We start from the raw sequence: 26,712 nt of genomic DNA, 5'->3' as shown, positions 1-26,712 counted from the left end.
AACTTGTGTGGAGACTATTATAATTAGAATAATAGAATTGTTTGAATTGTTTAATCGAGGTTAACAGTAATGTTGCGTGAAGTTTGAGCGCACGGTTTACTCTAGACGTCGTTAACTAATACGACAATGTCAGAATGAACTCGTACACGCATTATATATTTACGGTAAATTGCTGAATTGTGTTCCATGCGCTCTTTGTGTGTGAATGCACCTACAACGCAGAGAGGTTGTTTTCATAGCAAGAGGGCAGTGTTGGTCCTTTATTATTCCAGTTCAGTGTGTGAGGCAGTTTTATTGAACGTCTCTCTTGATCTGTGCCTATAGCCGCTCAAAGCTGTCTTTGCATTCACGACCGTGCCAAGAGATGGGGGTGTGAAGTATATTTAGGGTGCGAATTTTTCGTATGGGAACAGAGGCAGGAATTCCTGGGAGGCGGAGCCAGCGAAAACCCAGAGGTTGGGCCGAAGGAACATCAAATGATTATGTAATTCTCCTGCACCTTTTTGACTATATGAATATAAATTTCCTTATTTTGTAGCATAGCTGTCTTACTTTAACGAGAATTTGTATTGGTACGAACGATCTAAAACAAATTGTTAAACTGGTTAAAACAATCTGTGAGGAAAGTAAGCGCTGTCACACAATCATTTGGGTGACAATAAGAGTTAAAAAAAAAAAAAAAACTGCACATGGACCGCATCCATAATTTATCTTCAGTTCTTAAACTGGAAGGCTGCAACCACTTTTTCTCTCTCTGGCCAACTGTCGAAGCGTTCAGTGGCAGAGCAGACCCGGAGGGTCACCTAACATAAACAGAATGCTGTCCAAGGCATACGAGCAAAAAGTTTCATTGTAATTTTCACTGGAAATTAAAATGACAGTTGGTGACCGGCAGATTTGTTGAGAAGCGCTCAGCGCAAGCAGATGTTCCGTTGCATAAACAGTTTTGCTATTTTTGGGAAATAATTTGAATTCGAGTCGGAGTTCCATCTTGTTGCCAGTTATTCTCTTAGTCTTACGTGAGATGGCGATGATGCAATTTCTGCAGATGGTTTTTTTTTTCAAAACAGATGTGCGTGTTGCGTGTGTTCCAAACCGACAGTCCCTCTCAGCCGATGTGGTAAGGGACCTGCCGTTAAAAATGTTCACCACCGCTACCCTCACAGGTGTTAATCGCTCAAAAAAAGAGTAGGTCATCCACACCAGCGCTTTCTCTGCAGCCTGAAAGCTTTGTGCAAAAAAAGAAATCGTCATGGTCTGGGATTACCAGCGTTTGTGTACCTTTTACTCAGGGCGAGGTGTGTGTCGGCAGATCCGATCTGACGTCGGACTGCGGGGGTGCGTCCCCACACCGCTGTGTCGGTTGGCTTCTCGCGTCGACACAGCGACGAGGAGGAAGAACATTCCGGTCAGACTCAAAAGCTCCGTCTCACAGCGAGGCGTATTACACCTGCCTGGGATATTTTTTGTTCCCCACCGACTGTCTCTGTTTATTACCCAGAGTGCTCTGCTTGACGGCTTGAGGGGAGATTAAGGCTCTGTCGAAAAAAGAAAAGCTGCGCGGAAGATCGGCGAGCGGCAGTAACTTCCGCCGTGTTCCGGAACTCGACCCGACCGCGGCGATAAGGGTGAGCGAGGTTGGGCCCTGTCGTTTGGGGCGTCGTCAGAACGTCTGAAGCGTCCCGAGCTGATAACGGACAAACATCCTCATCCTCGGCCACGGCAGAGTTCTGCGCCGCTCAGAAGCGACGATGCTGATTGGTCAATTCGGCAGTTCGCTTCTTCTTCTTTTTTTTTTTTAATTTTTATTTTTTTTTTTAAAGTCAAGTGCAAGTCTTTTGTCTGAAAAGAAAAATATGACCACTTCACTTGACAAAAAAAATGCGTATGCAAAGCAGGCAATTACACAATTTGGTCCTGATTAAATTGCAGTCGCAATCAGCGAAGGCCTCCCTTAACAAAAAGACAATAGCTGGCTAATAATAATGTCAGCCAAAGTGTCATTTCACTCCTCAGCTCAGATAGCACAATGCTAATACACCCTGTGGGGGTGTGCGCCAATGCTTGTATGCACATATAATGTGTAGAATTCAAAGATTAAAAGACAAATTGGATGACATTGCTTTTGCAAATCCTGTCTTTGCCGTTCCGTAACAAATAGCACCCTTCGCAATAACTGATGCAGATCAGCAAAGTTTTCGTTTAAATGTACCTAGTGCTGTAACGTTTCAAAATAACGTGCAGAATTCAAAGATTGAAGGAGCAAATCGGATGACATTTCTACACACGTTGGCCATTAAGCACGGTGACCTCATCTTCTTCTTGGTTCACGCAGCGCGTGATTTTTCTTTCTTAGAGAATGTGAAAGAGAGATGCAGAAGTCCTCGGCAGTCCTGCAGGCTGAAGAAGGGTGGCTTAATGAAGCTGAAATGAGCCAGGCTTCAGGGAGGTATCGATCACGCGCAGCGGGACAAGTGGGCGTGTCCAGTGAAGTTATCAGGTGCGCGCTGGAGGGTGAGACCTCAGCTTCCTGCAGGTGACCGCAGTGAACAACTGGACCAGGTGTTTTGGGCGGGGCTGCCGTCGATTCTGTCCTGTGAACTCACGCTCCCTTTGCTGGCTAAAGCAGGCGACTGAACCAAGCTCATCAACCTTTACCGCTCGACTCCACTGTGGAAAAGATAAAATAATAATAGTAATAAACAGCATTCTATATTTGTTAAGAACAGGTGTTGCATACTGAGGTCCTGGAGGGCTGCAGACATGGCTCAGGAGGTAAGACCGATTGTCTGGCAGTCGGAGGGTTGCCGGTTCAAACCCCACCCTGGGCATGTCGAAGTGTCCTTGAGCAAGACACCTAACCCCTAACTGCTCTGGCGAATGAGAGGCATCAATTGTAAAGCGCTTTGGATAAAAGCGCTATATAAATGCAGTCCATTTACCATTTCAGTCATTGGGCTGTTTAGTGCTTGTAATCGGTGTGTGGCAGCCCTTTTAGCCAATCAATGACTTTAGTTTATTTAGTCATGGCGGGTTTGAGCCTAAAGTGCTGAAACTGATGGGTGGGCAGGAGAAACTCCAGTCCTCCAAGAACTGAAGTCTGAGGGCCTGGCTGTAGGCATCAGCGGGGAGATCAGCATCACATGTTCAGCGTTCGTAGGGCTACCGGCGAGCGACGTCGCGTGTCCGGGAGACTGGAGGACCACGCCAGGGTGCGGCGCGTGTGCGGCAGCTTCTGGCCGTTACCCAGGCAATGGAAAGTTCCAGCTGTCTGGCTTCACCTCGCGACGTGGTCCCGCGTGAAGCCAGGTTTTGGCGGTTTTGGTCGTTTTTTTTTTTTTTTTTTTTGAATCTGTCTTGCGGCCCGTGGCTCCCGGCCCGCTACCGTACGGTGAGGGGGGGGATGGGGGGGGGGGGCAGGAGATGGTCCTGTCGGCCGGCCCGGCAGCTGGGACGTATGAATATTCGGAGCGCGGCCGTGTGCCAGAACGTTCCGCACGCCATTTGTTAATAGCACACACATGGCTGAGTCCCCTGGGGGGCCTGGGGGATGTGTGCGGAGTGAAGCTGTTTTGTACGTGTCAGACCCCCCCCCCCCCCCCCGCCCCCCCCGCCTTGCACAGTCAGGCCATTTCACCCATTTCACTCTCTCTCTTTCTCATTCTCTTTCTCTCTCCATCTCCCACTCTCCCTCCATCTCTCTCTCTCTCTTTCTTTTTCTACCACTACCAACTGTCATAAACAATTGCAGCATTTCATTTTTACACCGTAACTCAAGGCACTTTGTGTGTATGTGTGTGTGTGTGTGTGTGCATGCGTGTGTATGTGTGTGTGTGTGTGAGTGTGTGTGCGTGCATGTGTGTGCGTGCGTGCGTGCGTGCGTGTGTGTGTGTGCGTGTGCGTGTGTGTGTGTGAGCATGTGTATGTTTGTCTGTGTGTATATCCGTCCGTGTATACGTGTGCTTGCGCATGTCTGTGTGTGCTTTCTCATGCTGTCGCACCCGTCTGAAGGACACAGGTGATGGTGCAGGTGATTTACTGTTGTTGGCTTTTGGTTGGTCAGGAGCTGAAGGGAGGCATATTTAAAATGCTGTGCCTCACAAGGATGTCTGCTTCAGCAGAATCCAAATGTGGCCCTTTCCTACGCGGCGCCTCTGTGTGTGGATGTGCAGAGTTATGGTTTGTACACAAACACCAGGGTCTGGCCAACTCAAGCCTGGAAGGAAGATCCCATCGCGTCTTCTGTTTCTTACTCAGGCCTTTTCATTTAGGCCAATTCAAGAAGGACTTGGTGGGGGGTGGGGGGGGGGGGGTGGTTACTTGGATTAAGAAGGTGTGCCCCCACCCCCCCCCCCCTCCCCACCTTCCTGCACTTCACCAGTCTATCATGCCCGTAGTGTCAGACAGTGGTGCGTGTGAATGTTTAAGAACGCTTTGTGGAGGCTGCCGACGGGGCCTGACGTTTTTTAGGCGAGCGGTACCCACATCTCCGATCCGCTCTGCCACACGTCCCCGTTCACCCCAGTCTCTTCCACCCCACCCCCCCCCCCCCCTCCCCCATCCCAGGTATCAGCGCGACACACAAACTCTGACTAATGCTCTCTGCGAAGGGGCAGCATCCGCTTCAGAACTCGGCCTTAAGCGGCTTTTTGGGGTTCGCCGCGCGAGCTTCACAGAGACGCTGCTGGGGGAAGCGGCCCGCAGACAGATTCACCCTCCGGCAGGCCCCGCGTCTGGACCCCGACAAAGGGAAGGATCTCTCTTTAATGCCGCTTGATGTTCCTCTTTCAGTCTGCAGACGTGCTCCTGGGCTGACATGCAGCGCAGGCCGTATGTATTTGGACAGCGAGACACAATTTTTTTTTTTTTTGTTGTAGTTTTGGCTCTGTACTCGAGCACAGACTGAGAACGCCAGTGTCTGGAATCAACCTGTGACGTTTTGTTAGCTTTTTGGAAAATGAAAAAATGCAGTGACACACAGCTGGCCGAGAAACAGCTGAGCCAATCAATCGTCCAATTACTTTTGGTCCTCTAAAATGTATTAAAAGGGCTTGTAATTCCTACACGGATCACCTGATATGCACTGTATTCAAATACCCTCAAACTGAAGCCGACAGTCTGACCTTTAACATCATATCCATTTCAGGTCCCTTGGCCTGGAGAACGGAGCCAAAACAATTTTTAAAAATGGGGCACCGTCCACTTATAATACTTATGAACTGCAGTGCCCTGTCATTAAATAACATGGCAAGCTGCACATATCTTTCACAGTCAGTGTAAAAGAGTCTGCCAGATAAAACGGATAACTGAACAGATTCTTGGCCGCTGACTCGCCAACGTGCCGTTCTAGTGTACCAGCCTTTCTGGTTCAGAGATCGTTCTGGAAAGGGACCGTTGGCAACCCGAACCCGGGGCCGGAGGCTTCTGCCCGACTGCTTGTCCGTCCGATCCTGGAGCCTGGAAAAGATTGGACGCTTCTGATTCACGGGAACGTTTAACGTTTTTTTGGAATTGCGTGCGAGCCCAGCGGCGATGCCAGGGAAAGAGACGCCCGGGACGCCCCAGCTCGGAAAAGCTCGTCAGGAATGCTGGAATCAGCAGGGCCTGCAGTCTGCCTTCATGTGCGGGCGTTTAGAAAACGAAAACCGTTGTGGGGCTGTCGTGTTTCAAAATGGGAGCACTTCAGCCCCGAGTGGCATAGGAGGGCCGAGGGTCGTTTGGTCATTTCCTGTCGGCCATTTCCTGCTCGGACTCCGGTCTTTGAGGGAACGGTGTTACTGGGGCGTTTGGTAACAGAAGTAACGGACATAACTGACGTAACTGACGTAACTGACAGCGTCGCTGCACCGTGCAGCACACACACCTGCGACGGAGCGCCCGCGTGCAGCGAGGCAGTGAAACCGCCAAAGCCGCGCACGCATTTTAACGCTGCTCACGCATCAGCGGGGTGTCAGTCCCGTGCGAATCGCGTACGCTCAGTGCCCAGCTGTGGAGAAGAGGCCCCTGACCTTTCAGTCGCTCTGGGTATTACAGGTGACCCACCGATGTGTAAGAGTGGAGCGTGAGTCAAACGGGCTTTAGGCCCGGCGTGACCTGAGTGTGTGTTTGTGTGTGTGTGTGTGTGTGTGTGTGTGTGTGTGCGTGTGTGCGTGTGTGTGTGTGTGCATCTCAGAAAACATGTTCTGTGCATCCTGGCCTCTGTAGTTCATTTTCCAGCTCGTTCTCTTTCTCGGTGTGCTGAACATTCGGGATGCGAAAGGTTCGGGTGCTGAGACTTGCACCTGATTTAAATTTCAATTTCTCCTCATGTCATTTACCACAAATGGTAATGGTATTCAAAAGGGATATAATTCAAAGTCATATTTTTCCTGCAGAGTTGCTCAGAGTGTATGGAGAGGCCTCAGTCAGTCGCTTAAAAGCTTCCGAGTCTTATTAAATTGATAAAAAAAACGCGGGTCTATGCATATTGAGTTGGTTTTTTTCGCTGTATCTTTCCAGCATTCGGTTGTATGAAGGATGAATGCTGTTGTCTGGGGGCAAAGCTCAGGTAAAAGCGACATATTTAAATAATGCAATAATCGCGCTTTAAGGTATTTCCATGTAATTGACTTCATAATGCACGTTTCCTTATGTTTAATGCATATGCCTGGGAGTGGGAGCGACAGGCCCTGCGTATCTCTAGGTTAGGATCTCCGGATCTCTGAGACGAACAGAAAATATGTCCAGTTCCCGCCCAAAGAAGGGGAAAGGGGTAAACTGCAGAAATGGTGAATGAACCGTCACGTTCGGTGTTGATGTTCGGGGCGCTTCAGAGAGCTCCAATCATCCGCGGGCTGATCGGTGCTTTCCGAGCAGGAGGGGGAATATTTGTCAGCTTTAAACCTGAAGGTTCGGGACGTTCTCTGCGCGAGGAGCTCAGGTGCGCCCAATTTCCGAAGTGTTGAAATAAAGTAGTGCACGGTCACGGGAATGGCCGTAACTGGTGCGGTGAAAATTTTTCGCAGTTGCAGTTTGATTTGGAAGGTCTTCCAGAGGGGGTAGGGTGGTTTGAGTCGGTTGGACTTGCTGAGCAGTAAGTGGTTTCAGTTGGTAGGTCTTTCTGAGCGGTAAGTAGTTTCAGTAGGTAAGTCTTTTTGGGCGATAAGTAGTTTGAGTAGGTAAGTAGTTTCAGTTGGTAGGTAAGTAGTTTCAGTCGGTAGGTAAGTAGTTTCAGTCGATAGGTAAGTAGTTTCAGTCGATAGGTAAGTAGTTTCAGTCGGTAGGTAAGTAGTTTCAGTCGATAGGTAAGTAGTTTCAGTCGGTAGGTAAGTAGTTTCAGTCGATAGGTAAGTAGTTTCAGTCGATAGGTAAGTAGTTTCAGTCAGTAGGTAAGTAGTTTCAGTCGATAGGTAAGTAGTTTCAGTCGGTAGGTAAGTAGTTTCAGTCGATAGGTAAGTAGTTTCAGTCGATAGGTAAGTAGTTTCAGTCGGTAGGTAAGTAGTTTCAGTCGGTAGGTAAGTAGTTTGGCAGAACATAGGCAGTGGGAGAGCAGAGGCAGGATCTGTCATTCAGGACTTGGCCCTATCGTAGGCTTGTTTGGCACACTTCTTTGTGGTTAATGACAGCATGACATCATCGCAATCTGCGAATGGCCAGGGCACATTCCCCCCCCCTCCCCCCCCCCCCCCCAGGCTGAAAAGGGCCGCGTGCAGTCGAGCCGCCAGCGTGCTGCCAGTTTAACGCCCCTCCCCCGCACGTCCGGGTTCGAGGCGACGTGGGAGCGCTCTCACGGGGGAGGAGCCAGCTGGCTGCTTTCCCGTCTGAAGCGGGGGAGGCTTGCGTGAGCCTGCGCCACTGAGCGCGCTCAGTCCGCACTGCGCTCCCCCGGCTGAGCACGCTCCGTACGCACGGTGTTCGGCTCTGTTCTGTACTAACGGGAGGTCTGTGGGGGGGCGGGGGGCGACTGATGCAGGACCCTAATGGGACACCCCCGTCTGAGGCAGACCCGTCTGCTCTCCATCGCCAGAAATGGCTTCGGTGAATTTGGAAGCTGGATTACGACCCCTTCATGGTTTCTATGACATCATTGCTGATGGGTGCAGGAGAGTGGGGGGATGGGGGGTGGGGGGTGATGATCTATATTAAGACATGCTGCTCAACAGAACAACTGTATATATTATTGCATTTAACATAGTGCAGTAGATTTTGGTATTGCATTGTGTTGCGTGCAATACTGAAAACTATTTCAGTGAGGCAATAAGGGAAAACAGTATCTCAACAAAAACACATTTTCCATGTGCAATGGGGAGAATTATTGATTGCGAGACGGGAGCATTTGCGATGATGAAATCGGCAGGAAGAGAAGAAGGAGGAAAAACAAAATAAAGCTGAAAATAACCCGCGTTTGGGGCTTTGTTGTGTGAACGTGTGAGGTTGTATCTGAATTCTGTGTGTTTACACGAGGTCAGAAGGTGCAGAAGTTAATGTTCTTAAGGGCTGAGCGTGAGCAGGCATGTTATTGTAGGGAATCCTGAAAAGTGCCAAACTCTCAGTGTTGTATAGGTATGGGGCATGCTGCCCCGCCAAGCCATAACTTGGTGGATGGCATACCTACCATCAGTACAGTGTCAGTCACAAGACCATCATATGACTGGAGGTACATCACAAAGGGATTAAGTCTGACCACGTGGGTCCACATCAGCTCCTCATTGGTTCAGAAGTGTTAACTGGCTTTTTTTGTTTTTTTGTTCAGTTCTGCCATAGTCCATTAGAGGTCAACTTCAGTGACGAAGTCTGTGTTAAAAAATGCTTTTACAACTGCCATCTTAGTGAGATATTAATTGGATCAGGAGATTGTACAAGATTTTATCATCCCTAAAAGTAATAATATACAGCCTGAATGTTAAATGTGTTTACGTCTATAGATTGTGCGTCATTTACCTCAATAATTATTAAAAGTTTTGTGTTTTGAAGGTGCGATATGCTAGGCGTGAGTCATACGCGGTGCTGGATTTGATAGTTGTGTATACAGTGCGGTGAATAATTATCTGTCACAACCAATTATTTATGCCATAGCTTCATATCCGGATATTTGCCAAGCGTAATAAAAGATTACATTTGTTTGTGATATGCAGGTCACCCCTGTTCAGACGCGTGTCTGTGGTCAGCAAGTAGAGTCAGAGTTTCACTGTCGTAATGCACTTCTTTCATTATTTTAACACTGACAGTTCGGTAACCTCCAGAAACACTAGGATGATGAACTGAACTGACCTGAACGGTGAAATAGCTTTGATTGGTTAATGTACAACTGTGTACCTCAGTTTGGCTGCAAGAGGTTGTACACAGAGATTAAATGTCCTCTGTGCTCATAACTGATATTTGTGGCTGAATAGAATGTATGCTGAGAAATAGGCTGTTTGCACTGAGACCGTTTTATCCCATTTATTTAATTTGCATACTCTACCACTAGGGGGCAGAACACTGGGTGGTCACATCCGGAGAGACCCCGCCATAGGAGGGGGGGGTAAATGGGCTCCATCCATTATGCTTCACACTCATTAATTTGTAATTTGTCATCCTGATGTCCTCTAATGTGCTGACAAAGTCCCTATCAGTCACTCGATTTGCATAAATTCCTTCAGAGGTGCGGTGATTTAATGTACCTTCGGCTGGGCCGACTGGAAGCCGCGGTGGTTGAGTCTGAGTGCCTTTCTCCCTCTCTGCTTTGTCTTCAGTCGTCTTCCTGCAGTAATTAATAGGTTGTGGGTGATGCTGTTTTAAGAATATTTTCGGATCCCGCTGGGACCCCCGGCCGTCCCCGCTGAACCTCCATTTAGGACCACAGTGCGTCCTTATCACTACACGCAGTCAGACGTGCGGTGTTTTACGTCTTTGTGCGGGACGCCGTCCCGGGATAACGTCAGATGTCGAGAGCGGGAAGTGACGCGGAGCCTTTGGAGGATCTCGTCTCATCAGAGAACAGCGTTCAGGCAGAAGGAGAAAACAAAATGTCACCGGGAACTCTCCGCAGAAAAGATGGCGGGGTGACCTTAAGGCAGCAAGGGCTTTTTTGCGTGTGATTTATAAATCAACGCTCCCCACCCCCACCGCCTCCCCATCAAAAAAAAAAAACCTCTCCTCTTCATTTCTTGAGTAGATGATTTCTTGATGTACTTCCGCCTTTCAATAAATCAACAGTGGGCTAATGCGTTGGCTCCGAGCCCAACTGCTTTTACTCTTAGTGGCCGTCGGATGAAGACAGCGATCCTCCTAAAGCACTCTGTAAGCGGCCATTTGTCAAAACGGGAGCCAGGGGCCCTGGCACAGGTGCATGTTGGGAGGGGTGCGGGGCGGGGTGGGTTGAGAGGGGGTTCAGGGGGGGCTAGGGGGAGAGGGGACAGAGCAATAGCGAGGACGCCCCAGCCGCGTCACCTGTTTTACTGGGCCCCCGCTGAAGGACGTGGGCGTCCAGCCCTCACCGCCTGCTCCTCTAATTGACAGCGAGGGGCCCAGCCCGCTAATGGCCGCCGCGGCGCCAGATGTGATAGCCCGGCGTTAGCGATCTCCCGGGCGCCTGCGCGGGGGGTAACCTGCCGGAAAACTCCACGGCAATGATCATAAAAACGGGGAAATGAGAGGGATGCTGGCAGAGCGAGGGGCCGGGAGGGGGGGGGGCTTTCCAAAGCTCAGAAAACCTGTGAGAGTTCTCACCTTGCGCCTGACTGAGAGAAGCACTGTTTTAAAAAACGGCTGTGGCTTGTAAAATGGAAAATGAAATGTGTTAGTTGCGTGTGTGACTTGGTGTGTTAATAATGTATCAGTGTCACTTCGTGGTTTAAAGTTAATTTGACACGTACGTGTTTGTTCTGGATAGCCACATCACATGGAAAACCATCTGCAAGGGCCATATGTAATTTCTTTACAATTTGCTGTTGCAGACTCCAAATCCCATCAGTCACTTTCGTTCTGTGTTTTTTCATTAACCTATATTTCATGTGAAATGTTTTATGTGGAATTGTTCCTCCATCAATGTTTAAACCAGTGGTTCCCAACCCTGTTACTGGAGATCTGGTATCATGGAGGTTTTCATATTCACCCTAATTTGTTCACGCATGATTCTAATAATTAGCAGCTCAATGAGATCTCTAGCTGCTGAACGAGGTGTGCTTTGTTAGGGTTGGAATGAAAACCTGCAGGATGGCAGAGCTAGGAGAGCGGGGTTGGGGAATACACTGGTTTAAATGCTTGAAAAGCATCTGCTTAAAAATGTGAAGTAAATTCCCTTCATCTGACGCTACTCCAAGCGTGAGCGTGATTCGTCTGCGGTGTGCTGCCACACACGCCCCGTTCACAGACACGTTACAGAGCGCCGCCGTCTGTCACTATTAAGACGAAGTCCCGAATCGAACACCTCCGGTGTCTCTGCTTCGCCGCGGTGCCAGGGCCCGGATCCTCCTCGTTGTCTGCTGATGAGGAGCGGTAATCAGCGGGGCCGCAGAAGGAATTGTCATTTAACTCAATTTAAATGCAAATGCCCCGTTTCCAGAATAATGAGCTTTTAGTGTCATGTCTTGAGTTGGCGGGTTTGTTTGCTTCACTGTAACAAAAAAAAACGGCGACTGCAATCAGTGTCATTTCTTGATTTTACGGGCGGCTGGATTTGCATAACTTAGCGTCCTGCGCGCGCGAGCTCCGCTCGGAAGAGCAGCAAGCGAGCGCGACGGGGGTACGCTCTCACCCCCGCCGAATCCTAATTGTTTTCTTACGGCGCGCGCCGGCGCGAAGCCGTCGCCGGCGGACGCGCGGCACAAAAGGCGTCACCGTAAACGCTTTTGGACGGCGTCCCGGCCGGCGGAGATCCGGTTTATTTTGCACGGGCGCGCTCGAGTACACCCTGCCCCGCGGCCGTCCCGCATCCGCAGTGTGGCGCGGACTCATTCTGCGGGACCTTGGTTTTAATTGTAGTGTTCTGCAGCACACACACACACACACACACACACACACACACACACACACACACACACACACACACACACACACACACACACACACACACACACACACACACACACACACACACACACACACACACACACACACACATACACACACACACACACACACACACACACGCGCACACACGCACACATACACACACACACACACACACACACACACACACACACACACACACACACACACACACACACACACGCGCGCATCACTGTGCAGTACGCCGATGGGCCTCAGCTTGTTTACAGGAGCTTGCCGAGTCAGCACTTCACAGTACGTTTAGCAGCGCTCTCTCTCTCGCTCCGGGACCGGAGAGGGCGACTTGTCGCCGGTTTTTTAACGGCGTTGTCGGCCGCGGCGGGTGGGGTGCGGTTCCGATGGCTTTCGGGATTTTTTTTTCGTTTTTAGCGCGACCGTTTTTTCCCCGAAAGGTAGCACGACGGGCGATAACGTCCCCGTAAAGGCCGGGAGAGGGGCGCTTGTCGGCGATGGCGTGACCGTAGCAGCCTCGTGTGCCTTTGCTTCCACGCGCTGAACCCGAACGAGCACGATATCCGCAAACCAAAAAACGTTTATCCGACCCGTGTGGTTTACAAGGGCAGCGATCGAGTGGATAAGCTGACAAACACAGCTGGAGAAGAACCTCGTTCCCGCTTCAGAATCAGATGGCTTTGGGTGGAATTATTCTAACAAAACAAAAAAAACAACAACGCAGTTTGTGCCCAGAACACATTTTCTTTCCGCTCTTTTCCGACGATGGGAAGTAATGATGCGTCTGACCAATCAGAATCACATCGCTGCGCTCGAAACCAAATCACGATGAATGCTTTCGGGGCGTGACGCCTGAGCCAGGGAGGTGGAACGATCTGCGATTTCTGTCACCGGGGTCTAACTAAGAGAGCGTCTAGCTCTAATAAGAATCTATGGTGTTTTGAATGAGCACGTTAAGCCGCTTTGTGTGTGATGGGGGCGGAGGGGGGGGGGGTCTTGGACAAACTTATTTTTGCCGTATTTGGTGGGTAATGTGTGTTTGCGGCGAATAAAATATGATTGATTTGATGGCCCCGCCAGGCGACGGGCGCGTTTAGCCGGGAAGGTTCCGCGCGCGGGGCGAAGGGGGAAATTCGACAGTCAATCTCGGCGGCGTAAATAAAAATCTGGTAAAAGAAGGAATGACTCAGCGCCAGGCTTCGCTGGGGAGGCTTCGCCCCGCGGCTTTTCATCAGAAAACAGGGGCATTGTGGGGCACCTCGCAGGCCCAGGATCGGGCCCTGCTTAAATGAAGACGAATCTCCAGGCATTGTGTCCACAGTGCACTTCCCATAAGCATGTTTTCAGTGGGAAATATTTTTCAATGGAGAATAAATTCAAAATACTATAAAAAAAAAAAAAAACTAAAAAAAAAAAAACTCTCTTCCTGTTGAAATTATTTTAGTTGCCTGCACATTTTCAAAAACGTCCTTCCCCAGGTTACCGCATAGCCCAGACGCATGGTTTTCTCTACTTTTATTTTTGTACTTTTATTTCATAATACGCTTTTTTGATTGGAAGAGTATTCCGGGTTTTGATGGTTTTGTGGAACATTAGCGCTGCCGAGGTAATGGCACAGATTCAATTCAGCCCCGGTACGCTCCATCAACTTTGAGTGACGTTAAGCAAGTCTCGCTTCCTTATTGTTTTGTTTTATTTTTGTATATCATTAATATTCTGTACAAACATCATCGACTTGTAGAAGAAATATATATATATATATTTTTTTAAATATATTAGCTCAGATCCATTATATTGCAGAATTAATGAGATTTTTATCTCCGGGTGCGTGTGGAGCGCATCCTCTTTTTTCCTCCTTTCATTGCTTTTTCCTATTTCGTTTCTTCTGTCACCTCTCTCACATTGTTGTGCGAGAACATCGGGGGAAAAAAAGCGACACTTGTTTAAATTGGTTGCAGAAATCACATTAGCAGTGCCACTGAACCTGGGTTTATTTCCTGTGAAGCGGAGCCCGAGGCCGTCTGTTCAGTCTAACCACAGTGCATCACATCTTCAACTCTGGAATATGAAAAATAGTCCAGTATTACTTTTTAACTTTTTTCAAAAATGTTTTATTTATTTATTTATTATTACTTTTTTTATTTTCAGAGTGGTGTTGAGAGGTTGATTGTGTTCAGTTGCCTGACTCACCCTGAACAGACCAGGGCGAAATACATATTTGAAACACTTTTTTGTTTAGTTGTTTGGATGCTGGTGGGATTTTAGAACTTCCTGTAAGATGCCAGCGATCTGCCGGGACTTCACCGGTATCTAAACGGGTTAAAGTATTTTATGCGCATTTTATTTAAATAACGTATTTGGTCTGGCGCTGACCGGATGGACCCCGGTTTCTTAAATCTGCGTCTCTGTGTCTCCCTTCTCAAGTGCAACTGCAGCAAGGACATGGTGAAGATCTCCATGAGCCCCTTCGTGAAGAGGTTCCAGCCGGACCGCTACAAGGCCTGGAAGCAGGGGAGGGACTACTGCGTCATCGACCACGCCCGGCCGACGCCCGGCTCCACGCCCGAGCTCCAGGCCTGGCTGCATCGGCGCAAGAGGCCCAGACCGTCTCCCAGGTGACCGGAGAGGCGCGTCCGTGGAACCTTCCGGGTTCAGGGCTGTCGGTAGCCTGAGAGGAACATCGGATCGAGCCCGGACCTTTGCCAGGCACCCGATTGGCCGGTAGCTCCACAGGGCGGCACACGATTGGTGAATGCGTCACCCAGGGTTACGGGACAGTTCCGTCAGTTACGGAGGTCTGCGTTTCATCGTTCTCTGGCACCCCCTGCTGGTCGATCGGGTGCCCGTTGACTGCTTGCCCAAAGGCTGCGTGTGAGATAATCTTTCTCTGACTCAACTCTGTGAGCGTGGCTGTGGGCTCTGGTGTGAAAAGAAGCAGCTGGTGACGCAACGTGTTTCAGGGGCGAGCCACAGACGTGGCCACAGGTGCCAGATTTATTATAAATAAATTACTAAATAAACATATACATTAGTAGACAAACCTGAGAAAAACACCTCGATTAGGGAGTCCTGCATGTAGGACAAGGTACATCTAGTTCATTTGTATAAGAAATAAACACGAAATATAATAAAGGAGAAAAAAAGCTGAATTTGTTCCTAATATTAAAGTATCAGAGTTAGCGAACTTCCGCTCTTTTAGCGGCCAGGCGTGCTCCAGACATTTAAACGAGTGTCTCCCAGAGAGAGGGGGAGTAATGAAAGAGAGAGAGAGGGGGAGTAATGAAAGAGAGAGAGGGGCCCGGCGTCTCCCGGCTAATCCCTCCCTCGTCCGCACGGGGAGAGGGGAGAACGGAGCAGAGCTTCGGGTTACCGTGCGGAGGAAGCAATTAAACGGGCTGCAATAATCTGCGATCTGCCTGCCAACTCCCCGGCTAAAACCTTCCAGAAATTTCCACGCTGTCATTATGAACTCCGCTGTGAAAAGCCTAATGAGAAAACGGCGGCGAATCTTTAGCGGTGCATGACCCGGCTTTTTTACGCGTGATTATGTGTGTGAGGCGCGTTGGGTATCCAGTGTGGGGGGGTGTGTGTGTGTGTGGAGGGGGGGGGGGGGGGGGTGTGTAACATGGAAGGCCTGTGCTGGATTCGTTTTCCGAGATCCTCACGATCGTGTCTGATTGCAAATGCGCTGTTTTCTCCCGATTGCATCACGCCAGGAAGGAACACGTCACTGCTGTTTTGTTTTTTGTTTTGTTATTTTTTTTGTTTTTAACGCCCCTCTCGCTGCTCTCCTGCTGCTTAGGAAACTGGATTCTCTTCTCCTTTCCTGGCGTTCCAGTCAGTCACACTAGCCTCAGCAGAGTTTTAAGGCCTGGACTGGCACCGCACACTGACCTCCTGAGAGCTGGGAAAGCTGTTCCTAATCCCGCGGCTTTTTTTATCATCGCTGTTAATTGTTTGTTGGCTCGTCAGGTTCCCTCGCCCTATGGAGACAGTAGACAGATTACATATCACCTGTGTACACAGCCGCGCGTTTACAGACTAGAGGAAGGTTAAGGATCAGCCTTTAAAAAAAAAAAAAAAGAAGCAAAATGGTGTCATTCCCCCGCTATTCAAACCTTCCTGCTTACAAGTTCACCCCCTGAACAGAACCATTTAGACCCTAAGTGCAGCTGACCTGTTAAGGTGGGGAATAGCAGTTTAGACACTGGACTTGCTATTCCTCAGTGCAGTTGCTTGACACTTGAGAAGGTCCAATTCCTGAACTGTTGTTCCACCCTGAACAATAATATTTATATGAGCATATGGACTTAAACATTTGTTCAGGCACCATGCATGCCATAAATGTAACCACAATGTGCGATGACAGATTATTTGTGGGCGAGAAGGAATCTGCGTTTGTACAGTATGTGCACCATATTTCTAAAGAAGCTGGGCTTGTTTTTTTCCACGGACTTGTTTTCTGCTGGTTTTTTACAGAAGGAGTGATTCACACGCTCCATCGTTTCTCTCTTTGTCATTGTGGTGAGGAACCTTCAGTAAGTTTTTTTGTTTTGTTTTGTTTTTTTTTTTTTAAAGGTAGGCCGTACTGTTCTGAGCTGAGCTGCCTTGCTTGCTGTGCTTGTGTAGGAGTCAGTATATTTAGCACACAGGGCATACTGGTCTGCACTTAATATACTGTGGAGGCCCTGTGACAGGATATGATTTCACCTTCAGGTCACCGCTAGACCAAGTTAGACCACTGGCTTGGAACTGAGTGCATACTATTTAGTTCACTTTGCGCTGAAAGTTTGCCAAAATCTCTTTAAGGCACGCTGCTTAACATCCAGTGACAGAGGTGTTACTTTGCATGACATTACATTTATTTGGCAGGCGTTTTTATCCAAAGTGACGTACAGTAAGTCAACAACCAAAAGTCATTGGAACAACTACAAAACATAAGGTCCATTAAGGTGGGATACTCATTATGTAGCAGTTATCCATAGCTATGAACATCAAGCCCAGTTCACACAGTAAGCAGAGGCTCGGTCAGAAAGTTATGGCAAGTCAAACTCAAAAGAGGCATGACAATGAGCTACAACGTCAAGATAACGACACTAGTGCAATACAAGTGCAGGACGGAGATACAAGTGTAAACTGAAAGTGCTAGAGGAACAAGATAGAAGGATAGAAGTGATAAGAGCGATCCTAGATTGGGAGTGCCCTGCAGAGTAGGGATAGTTAGTCCAGGTCCAGTCTGAAGAGATGCGAGTCTTCAGACCGCGGTGGAAAACGGGCAGGAACCGAGCGGTTCATTCAGGAACGGGGAGTTTGTTCCACCCCTGGGGAGCTGGCGTGGAGAAGCTCTGCGGTCGGGACGAGCGAGAGGCATAGCAAGCGAGAGATCTTCCCAGGGAGTTTTTCATGAGCTAAACGGCACCTCGGGCGTCGTACGAGACCATAAAATGGAGGGAAAGAGCTTGATTGGCCGCGCTACGCTTGCATTAATCAGCCTCATAAGGGCCGTTGACTTGCTGTGCCAATCAGAGCATTCAACTGCTGCCTCGGCTTCTGGTAAAAAAAATAAATAAATAAATAGGCTACATATTTACGGTTTCCAGCTTACTGTAAACACCGAGCACAGCATGCTTCGTGGAGCGTGCATTGGGGCTAATGTCCCCCCGAACTGACAGATAATGTTTGCAAAAAAAAAAAAAAAAAAAAAAAAAGGGTTTCCTAAAATTCCAATTTGGCGATCTTAATTTACATAATGACACGTCTCACATGAAAAGCCTGGCTGAACTCGGGCGAATGGTGCCGCATGCCCACGAATTGATTGTTATTTCGCGAAAATGACCGTCGCTCCTTATATAATGGAAGTCATTCTGTCAGTCCAAACGAGTGGAAAAGCAATCAAGCTTATGATAAATGGAACATTGAATTCCGGCCTTCATTTTAAAACTTACAATAAATGGAACAGTCTGCTCCCTGTATATTAATCCTCATTCTTGAACAAAGACTGAATTGGGAAAGAAAGTCTTGGGTATCTTGACGATCAATACCCTTTTTTTCCCAAAGCTTTCTGTGGCTGTGTATAATTGATGGTGGCTGAATTAGTAGGCATTCTCCCCTGAGATCCAGGATAACTTATTCTGAAAGGGACAAAACAGATTTTTCATTTGATGCAGTTGTTGATTTATTCGCAAAAACATTTAGCTGGAGGTAGGCAGATTTACCGTCATCCTTAAATTGTTCTTCGCTATAGTTTTGACCAGGTTTTTTTTTTGTCTCCTCTGCTTAATGCTTAATTTTCTTCCATCTAAATTGCTTACAATTTGACATTAAGCGTTAATTGAACAACTATAGGGGTGTAATTGATTACCCTGACTGCATGGCATAAACAGCATGCTTGCTGCCATTTAAAAATGTATCATGTAACACATTCATATAAGGGGGATTTTTTTTTTTTTGGTCTTTATTTCATACAGTTTGGTGTATGATTATTGAAAGGTCAGCTGGATGACAGGGGCAGTTTATTAATGCAAGAGTAGGATATTCTCACCACCAAGCGCCAAGGCAGTGCCGTCTCCACCGCCAGCACTACACTGAGAACAAGTGCTTAAGTTTTACTACCCCCCCCCCCCCCCACCCAACAGCCCCTGCCGGTGTCGTGAATTAATTTCTGAAGATGGAAATGTAGGTTTTTCTCAACGAGAACCAAAAGACAAACGGTTGTTTCGGTTTTGAATAATTGCATCCCCAGAGAGAGAGAGAGAGAGAGAGAGAGAGAGAGATAGAGAGAGAGAGAGAGAGAGAACACAGTCTCCTTTCAGCAGTTTTATTGGAGATGTTCGAGATATCACAAACGTTTTTTTTTTTTTTTGTTCTGCACTCGGTGGATCTACTGTCTCCGCTTAGCCGCTACGAGGCTGTACCACCGCGATGTAAGATTTAGTCCCGCCGTTCTCACGATGGCGAGCCCGGGGTATTTACGGTTGTAATTTTGTTTATAAGGTCCTAAGCCTCGTCTTCATGTCTTATTAACGGACTTTGGTCAGGGTGTCTTTGATTCACGACGTGTAGAAATTTTGAAAGTGCTTTTGTGGGCCGATCGCGTGCCCGTTCCTGCATACTTTCAACCGCTTCAGGGACTTCTCTGATTTGTGTCTTTTACGATGTGTGCGTAAGTGTCTTTCCCTCCTCCTTCCGACCGCGTGGGCTGTCTTGCTCTTATTCTCGGCCTGGCCTTGAAGCCCCGCTATAGGAACCCAGCGCACTCGCTCTCACCTGGTTTGTTTTGGAAATGCAGTTCATGTATAATGGTAACTGAGAGGTGAAATTTTTTTTTTCCCCGTTTTTTTTTTTTTTTTTTTTTTTTTTTGCAATGATCAGATACCTGACTAATTTGGGTAGTTGACTAATTGCGCTATGTTAAAAGCTTTGAAAATATATTTATTTATTTGGATTTTATTTTGCAATAGAAATGTCACAAAAATTATCATTTTTTGTGCAGGGGTACGGTGTGTTTTTCTTCATGTCAGGCTAGTTAACCCTTTGAAGAATAGGTTTTTTTGGAATGTTTTTTCAAAATTCTAAGTCTGCGTTCTTGAACTCTGTTGTTTTCTGTTACCAGTAGTGATCCTGACATCAGCATTGGAATGATCAGTTCAGAAGGTTCTAATCACATATTTGTGATCTTTGAATGGTTAATGTTGCTAATGATAGGATAATTGTCCATATTATTATACCTCATAATTTGGGCTGCGATCGTTACTCTCGTTAACAGCAGCCTCCATTACCCCCGAACACGCTCCAAGAAGCTGAAGTTCGGGGAGCGGATGGAGATCCTGACAGACGGAGTGGCTGTCCAATCCAGAGTGAGGAGAGAGACGGACAGGGGGGCGGAGCCTGAGTCGAACGGAGAGGCGGAGCCGGGCGGAGGGGAAAGCTCGCTCGGCCACACCCAGCGGGCGCGCACACCCCTGAATCTGGCACGCTTCTCAGGTGAGGCTGGGAGACGATCATATCTGGCCCATCAGCCACAAGCCCGGCCCCTGCGATTCACTCATCACAGAACTGTGGGTGTGTGACAAACATGGCAATTGATCGCAGGTATATTTTCATTTAGATTTGGATATGGAATATGAGGATTTAAATTAATCTTAAATCAGGTAGGCAGATATGTTTATTTGGTCACTGTTAAAAATAGCATGGTAAAAAAAAAGAAAACGAAGGATGGTAAAAATAATTTCGAAATCTCAGGTAACCAGGAAAAGCCGCCTCCCTCCTGTTGGAGCTGTAATACTTTAATATGTTCAGGGATGCGGGTTTTGTCACATCTCAAAATGATCTCTCGATGGGACTTTTAAGTGCTTATTAATTAGGTCGGGAAAGTGAATTTGACATCGGCTGTCTGGTTTGTTTTGTCGCCTAGGCAATAAGCAGATAGTGGTGTGCGGTAAGATCTGCACCGTCAGCGTGAGCCGGATGGAGACCGTCGGCTTGGGCGCGGCGCGGCGCACGCTGATCCACGGCGGATTACCCGCCAAGTTCCGCCACCCCGCTTCCCCCGAAGCGGCCAGGCCAGAGCACGACGAAGAGGAGGAAGAGGACGGTGGGGAGCGGTGTCTTCCGAGGACCTCAGACCCGGCGTTCCTGGCTCCAGAGCTCCCGTCTTCAGACACGGGTCTGCCGGACGGCGTGGTCTTTCCGGAACTTTCCGTCGCCGTTTCTGACGATGCTCCGGACGGCGGGACGTGCGCCCCTGAGTCGAACGGAGAGGCGGAGCCGGGCGGAGGGGAAAGCTCGCTCGGCCACACCCAGCGGGCGCGCACACCCCTGAATCTGGCACGCTTCTCAGGTGAGGCTGGGAGACGATTACATCTGGCCCATCAGCCACAAGCCCCGCCCCCTGCGATGCACTAATCACAGGCTCCGCCCATTCCCTGGTCACGTGCCTCACCTCTGGGTGGGAGAACTGTGGGTGTGTGAAGAACATGTTAATTGATCATACATATACTTAAATTATTTTGAAATCTCAGGTAAACAGGAAAAGCCACCTCCCTCTCATCCTCACAGTAGCGTAAGGCTGTCCTGTTGGAGCTGTAATACTTTAATATGTTCAGGGATGCGGGTTTTGTCACATCTCAAAATGATCTCTCGACGAAACTTTAAGTGCTTATTAATTAGGTCGGGAAAGTGAGTTTGACATCGGCTGTCTGGTTTGTTTTGTCACCTAGGCGATAAGCCGCTAGTGGTGTGCGGTAAGATCTGCACCGTCAGCGTGAGCCGGATGGAGACCGTCGGCTTGGGCGCGGCACCAGAGGCTCTGAAGGCCAATCCCGTTCCAGCAGCGCGTGAGGAGGAGGCGTGTCCTGGCCCGAGGCCTGTCGGCTGCGATGCTGCATCGCGTGGCTCCTCCCACCCCCCCTGCCCACCCAAACGCGTGTCGGACACCTCCTGCCATCTCCTCCAGTGCAGCACCCCCACAGGCCCCTCCTCCCCCGCCCCGCTCAGCCTCCCTGCCCCCGTGCCCAGACCAGCGCCCGGCTCCCAAATGCCCTCTCTGACCCCCGAGGTCACGGACGGGCCACCGTACCCACCTCCCGCCCGGCAGATGCCCTCTCTCACCCCGGCGGTGGGGGGGGAGGCCGAGGTCCCGCCCTCGTTTCCCAGAGACCCCGTGGCCCCCGCGCTGTCCCGGGAAGTGACCGCGCCCGGCGGGACGGCCCGTGGGGCGGAGCCTGAAGCCCCCGTGTGGGGTCGCTTTGCGGAGGAGGAGGAGCCTCTGGGTCCGCCCGCCGCCCGGGTGCCGGTGCGCCTCCGCACGCTCCTCCCCGAGGAAGAGGAGGAGGAAAACGACGGGTTCCTACGTTCGGAAGAGGCGCCCAAAAAGAACGGCGTGCCTGCTCCTCGCCGGGGTACGGAAACGCCGGCGCCGGGGTCCGGAACCTTCCGCTCCGGAATCTGGGACAGGCTGATTTCCCAGGGCCCGGCGGTCCTGATCGAGAGGCTGCACCCCGAGTTCCCCGTGCGTCTGGCCGAGGACGAGGACGAGGAGGGCGAGCGCTACGGCCTGAGGCCTCTGAGCCGCTCCGCCTGGCGCGGGACGGAGCCGGAGGACCCCGCGTCGCCGAAGAGCTCGCCCGCGGGACGCCCGGGTCACGCCGCGACGAAGGTCCGCCTCGCGCCCCGGAGTCCCGGGACGACGACGCCGGAATCGGAAAAGGAGGAGGGGGCGGATGGGCCCTCCCCGCGCGTGGAGCTGATGCCGCTGGCTCCGGTCGCCTGGGAGACGAGGATCCGGGGGTGCCGTGCCGCCCCCTCGCCCCCCCGGCGGGAGGCCCGCGGCGACTCGACCGACCCGGACAGCGGAGACGGCGGCGAGCTCGAGCCGGGGGAGATACGCACTGTAAGTACAGCGACCCCGCTGTCATGGCAACAACAGGGCCATGGCGGCGTCTCGCTGCCCTACTTCCTTAATGGCTCTCTTACAGGATCAAGAGGGAGCACTTACGGTCCAGCGAATCGAGGCTGCGTTCTGGCAGGGGCCGGTGAGCACTTCTCACCTGCGCTGCTCTTCAGATACCCGGCCAAATGCTCTCCCCACGTTTCATTTCCAAACACTTACCGGCTCCTCAGAACAGTCCCTGCTGTCATTGTTCAGGCTTCAGAATCTAATAGACGCACGTGCAACACTGAAGGTTCTTACTCACATCGCTGTATAAGATTTCATCCTTTCTGTGTACTGTAATTGATGCTAAACAGTTCACCCTAAACGCAGTTGATAAAGTTTATGGGTAGGTGAGCCTACTATAGAGTAGACTGTGGATGTCATGGGCTTGCCGGAGGTGACGCTCTGTGATCGCGTACGCTCTCTCTCCCAGAATTCCAGGCGGTTGGCGAATAAGGTGGGCAAGAGGAGGGTGGCGAAGAGCTGGCGGTGCCCTCTGAGGAAGCCTCCTGCCCGAGCCATGCCCAGCGCGGTCAGACGACAGTCCGCCAGCGACGAGGGTGAGTCGTGTTCAACCGCCACATTCCAGTGAACTGGGAAGTACTTCCAAGGTCAAGGGTCACTCTTGATATAGCAACAGCTCCTGTTCTTACCAGTCTTCATCTGTCGCAGATAACACAGGTGAAGCACTTCCATGGTCAGGGGTCATCCTTGTTCTGATGCCGGGTACCTGTTTGTATTGATGTTCAATCGTCTCTTTCCCAGGGGGGAAGTACTTCCAACATTAGGGGTCACCCATAGTCTTATGTTGGCTATTGTTCATTCCAATGTTCAGTATTCCTAGTCCATACAGGGGTTGCTCTTATTCTCTGTCCACAAGTTCTGGGAACATCTCATGCAGTGGGCGAAGAACTTAACGTGTCTCATGCATGTTTATTTATGTTATGACTCACATGATAACCAGAGCACTTCCATTTGCAGAAATAACTTGCATTACGTCAGCCTTTTCTGTACACATGCAGAAACAGATTTCCTCCAGATGTGTGTTTAGCTGTTTATGATGATGTATGCGCTGCTTTCCCTTATACAAAGTGGGGATTAAAGTACTCGTGCTTGGCGGCAAGCAGGCAGCAGTGTTTAAAGGAGGGGAACTGGGGGGTGGGGGGGCCTGTTCATTTAATGCTGGTCTCCTGGGGGGGGGGGGGGGGGGCTGTTCATTTAATGCTAGTCTCCTGGGGGGTGGGACCTTGTTCATTTAATGCTGGTCTCCTGGGGAGTGGGGGGGGGGGTACCCTGTTCATTTAACGCTGGTCTCCTGGGGGCTGGGGGGGCCCCTGTTCATTTAACGCTGGTCTCCTGGGTAACGGGCTCAGGCTGAGAGGTGCGTGTTAAAGCGAAGCTGCCCAGGCGTGTCGAGCTCAGGTTCGCCCGCACGGTGACGCTCGCCGCCCGATTGGCCGGGGCAGTCGGACGGCTTCGGTCTCTCGCCCCGGTGACGTTTCGCCCCGCTCTTCAGTTCCCCGCGCCCGCGGTTCGCCTCGATTCGGTCTTCTCGAAATACCCGCTGAAAGAGGACCGGCTCGCTGGAGCTAATTAAGGCTCTCCTGCACGCTGTGTCTTCAGCGCTCTGTGGGGAGAGAGCGGGAGGCTCGTTTCGACAGGTTGTTAGGAACATTCCTAATTGGCCAAACACAGAGACCCGCGCCTGGAAAATATTTGATTTCACCCCGCGAGTCTTACGCAAGCTCAGCCCCAGCTTAGCTTACCCGCTATCAGTTGTGATTAAGGTGAGTACCAAAGCAGTCAGGTTTACGTATAAAAATGTGCAGCCTGCTGAATGTGAGCGTTCACAAGGTCATGCTGGAAGCCTGGAAGCTCGGCAGCACGAGTTGAAAAGGCGGAGGCTTTAAAGATACGAACGTTGCTCTAGCGTTGCCCCAGCGTTTCCAAACGGTTCTCTGTGTGCGGCCTTATTTGTTTGTTTATTTATTTATTTATTTGTTTGTCTGAAAGACGGATGGCGGCCGGGTCTGGCCCGTCCTTTTTTATCTTTAACTAATGCCCCCCCTGTGCGCAGTCCCCCACTCACGCCAGCCCCGTCCCATAACTCTTCTGGCGTTTAACTAACGCTCCCCGTTCCAGGGACGGGTCTGGAGGAATCGCACGCCGGGGAGTTGTAGAGCCAGCCGCTGCGTCGCATTAAATTTGCCCCCCCCCCGGGGGGGGGGGGGGCTCGGAGGACATTATTTAACCTGCCGGAGGTCAGAGAGCCCTCTGGAAACCGAGCATTCAGTGGAGGGCATGCTGGGACTTCAGGGCTTGTCTGTTGCTGTTGTTGTTGTTGCTGTAGCTAATGTGGCGGGTTAAGGAATAACACGCCGCTGACCCTGTTGTGTTTTCAGGGGGTGTGGGTGGGCTGTGGGGGTGTAGCCTTGCTCTAGGCGTGTGATTCGGGCGGGTGGGGGGGGAGTGAGGGGTCAGTGGACTGTGAACTGTAGACTGTGGAGTAAAAACAGTTCATCGGTGTGAATTCACACCCACAGGCGGTGTCAGAGGTGGGAATTCGCGCTCACGGGCACCGTCACCAGCACAAATTCACGCCCACATACACCGTCGCCGGTGTGAATTCACACCAACACACATTCTCACAGGCGTGACCGTTCGACGGCCATGCCAAACACGCACATCGAGGGCTCTCCAGAGTCGCCGTGTCCGTGAATCCTGGCGCGTGAGAACTGCCTCTGCTTAACCGTGTTTTATTCCTAACGCCCGCCTGACAGATTGACGGCTTGCCGCATTCACAGCACCTGGGGCGAGTGGCTTAGGCAGACAGGTACAGCTCCCCTGGCTCCAATCCCAATTTATTTTATCTGCTATCGGGCCAGAAAGGTGGATTGCAAAATCCATCCTGTGAGTGAATTATCTTCTCTTCCTCATTAACTGTCGCCTCCAAACCGGGCCAGTCTCAGTCCTCTGCTTTTGGGCCTCGTTCGTGCCGAGGTTCTGTTTTTCCCTGTGAATAATGTTTCGGTGAGATAGCAAAAAACATTAAACGCCACTTTCAATTATTGTGCTCTTTTCATGATGATACCACTTTGAACGCCGGGATTCAAAATTGGTCTTTTTGTATGCAAAATAATTAAGGAACATCATTTTTCTTTTAATTTCCCCTTGAGCCGAAGAACAGCATCACAATACAACATATTGACTCGTAATTTTAGAAACAGATTTAAATAAACAAAAGTGAATGTACCAACAAAATCTCGTAGCATTTTATTTCATTGTGTGGAAATGGTGTTTAATATTAAACGCTCACACACAGATGCACACACGCACACACGTTACAAAGCTGCAGTTATATAATGTTCTTTTTTACTTGCAAATATGATATTGACTTTGCTTTGCTGTAGCAACGGTCAAACTTTGAATTTCTGTGTAACTTCAGACTTTTATCAGTGGTCGATTGAGCTAAGTGCCACAGACAGGGCAAATGAAATGTGTTAGTTGGTGGTTTTGTGGTCCACATAAGTCAAAAGCCGAGGCTTGAGAGAAGTCCCTCTAATGTTTGTGTGTGTCATATAATTCCTGGCCTTGAGACCAGCTTTGACTGGCAGCTCTGGGATGCACACTTTGCAGCTGTGTTATGTATGTTTAAACCAAGGAAAACTGGGGGAAATTAAATCTAAAGTTTCCACAAAAAAAAAAAAACCAGGGAACATTCTTAAAAACTGTTCTCCCTTCACGGCTAACATGAAGAATGCCTGATAAGTTAGAAGCTGCCCAAGCTGCTTACCAGTGCAGAACTGTAATTCAGGCTGCAGCAAGCGAAAGGCGAAACAGAGGCCCTGCACTGAGAAAACATCAGAAAAGCACCATTAGGGCTAATGATATGGCCTAGGAGATGGTGGAGGGGAAATTGGCGAGACTGGGGTGGGGGGACGGGTGGGTGGGGGGGGGGCACATTGTACTCCGGATGCGTCTCCAGACTCAAACGCGCTCAGAAATGGCATCCCGCCACCCGGCAAATGGGACCCATTACGTTTGCTTTCGAGATGCTGTCGTTGAGGGAAAGCGGGCGGATTCCGTCTGTGTCCACGGTGACGTTCGTCCGCCGTGCTTCTCCCGCGGAGAGCCCTGATGTCCTCCATTCCCCCGCCGACTCTGTTCTGTAAGGTACAGGTACGAGCCGTGCTCCTTATGAGTCTGTAACGAGCTGTCCAATGGCTAAAGCCGGGGATTGGGGGGGGGGGGGGGCGTTTGGGGGGGACAGAGGAGGCAGCGCAGTCTTTCTGAATTCT

The 26,712-nt window shown here is 50.0% G+C and overlaps 1 protein-coding gene across 7 annotated transcripts in view; it reads left to right on the top strand.

Annotated features, from left to right (window-relative positions):
• The window catches only part of LOC118227811 (lysine-specific demethylase 4C-like), a 108,453-nt gene that overhangs the window by 40,453 nt on the left and 41,288 nt on the right, over positions 1–26,712 (top strand). For 4 of the 7 annotated variants that reach the window (XM_035418740.1, XM_035418739.1, XM_035418736.1 and 1 more), the window contains exons 9-13: positions 14,407–14,597; positions 19,748–19,965; positions 20,396–20,821; positions 21,201–22,372; positions 22,848–22,974. In XM_035418740.1, the coding sequence (XP_035274631.1) occupies positions 14,407–14,597; positions 19,748–19,965; positions 20,396–20,821; positions 21,201–22,372; positions 22,848–22,974 (2,134 nt within the window). The remainder of the gene's footprint in view (positions 1–14,406; positions 14,598–19,747; positions 19,966–20,395; positions 20,822–21,200; positions 22,373–22,847; positions 22,975–26,712) is intronic. The other 3 variants (XM_035418738.1, XM_035418741.1, XM_035418742.1) reach the window with 3 other exon arrangements.

This window comes from Anguilla anguilla, chromosome 5, assembly GCF_013347855.1.
Source record: "Anguilla anguilla isolate fAngAng1 chromosome 5, fAngAng1.pri, whole genome shotgun sequence".
Classification (NCBI taxonomy): Eukaryota; Metazoa; Chordata; class Actinopteri; order Anguilliformes; family Anguillidae; genus Anguilla; species Anguilla anguilla.
Note: the sequence above shows the minus strand (reverse complement) of the source record. Positions and strands in the feature narration are given on the sequence as shown.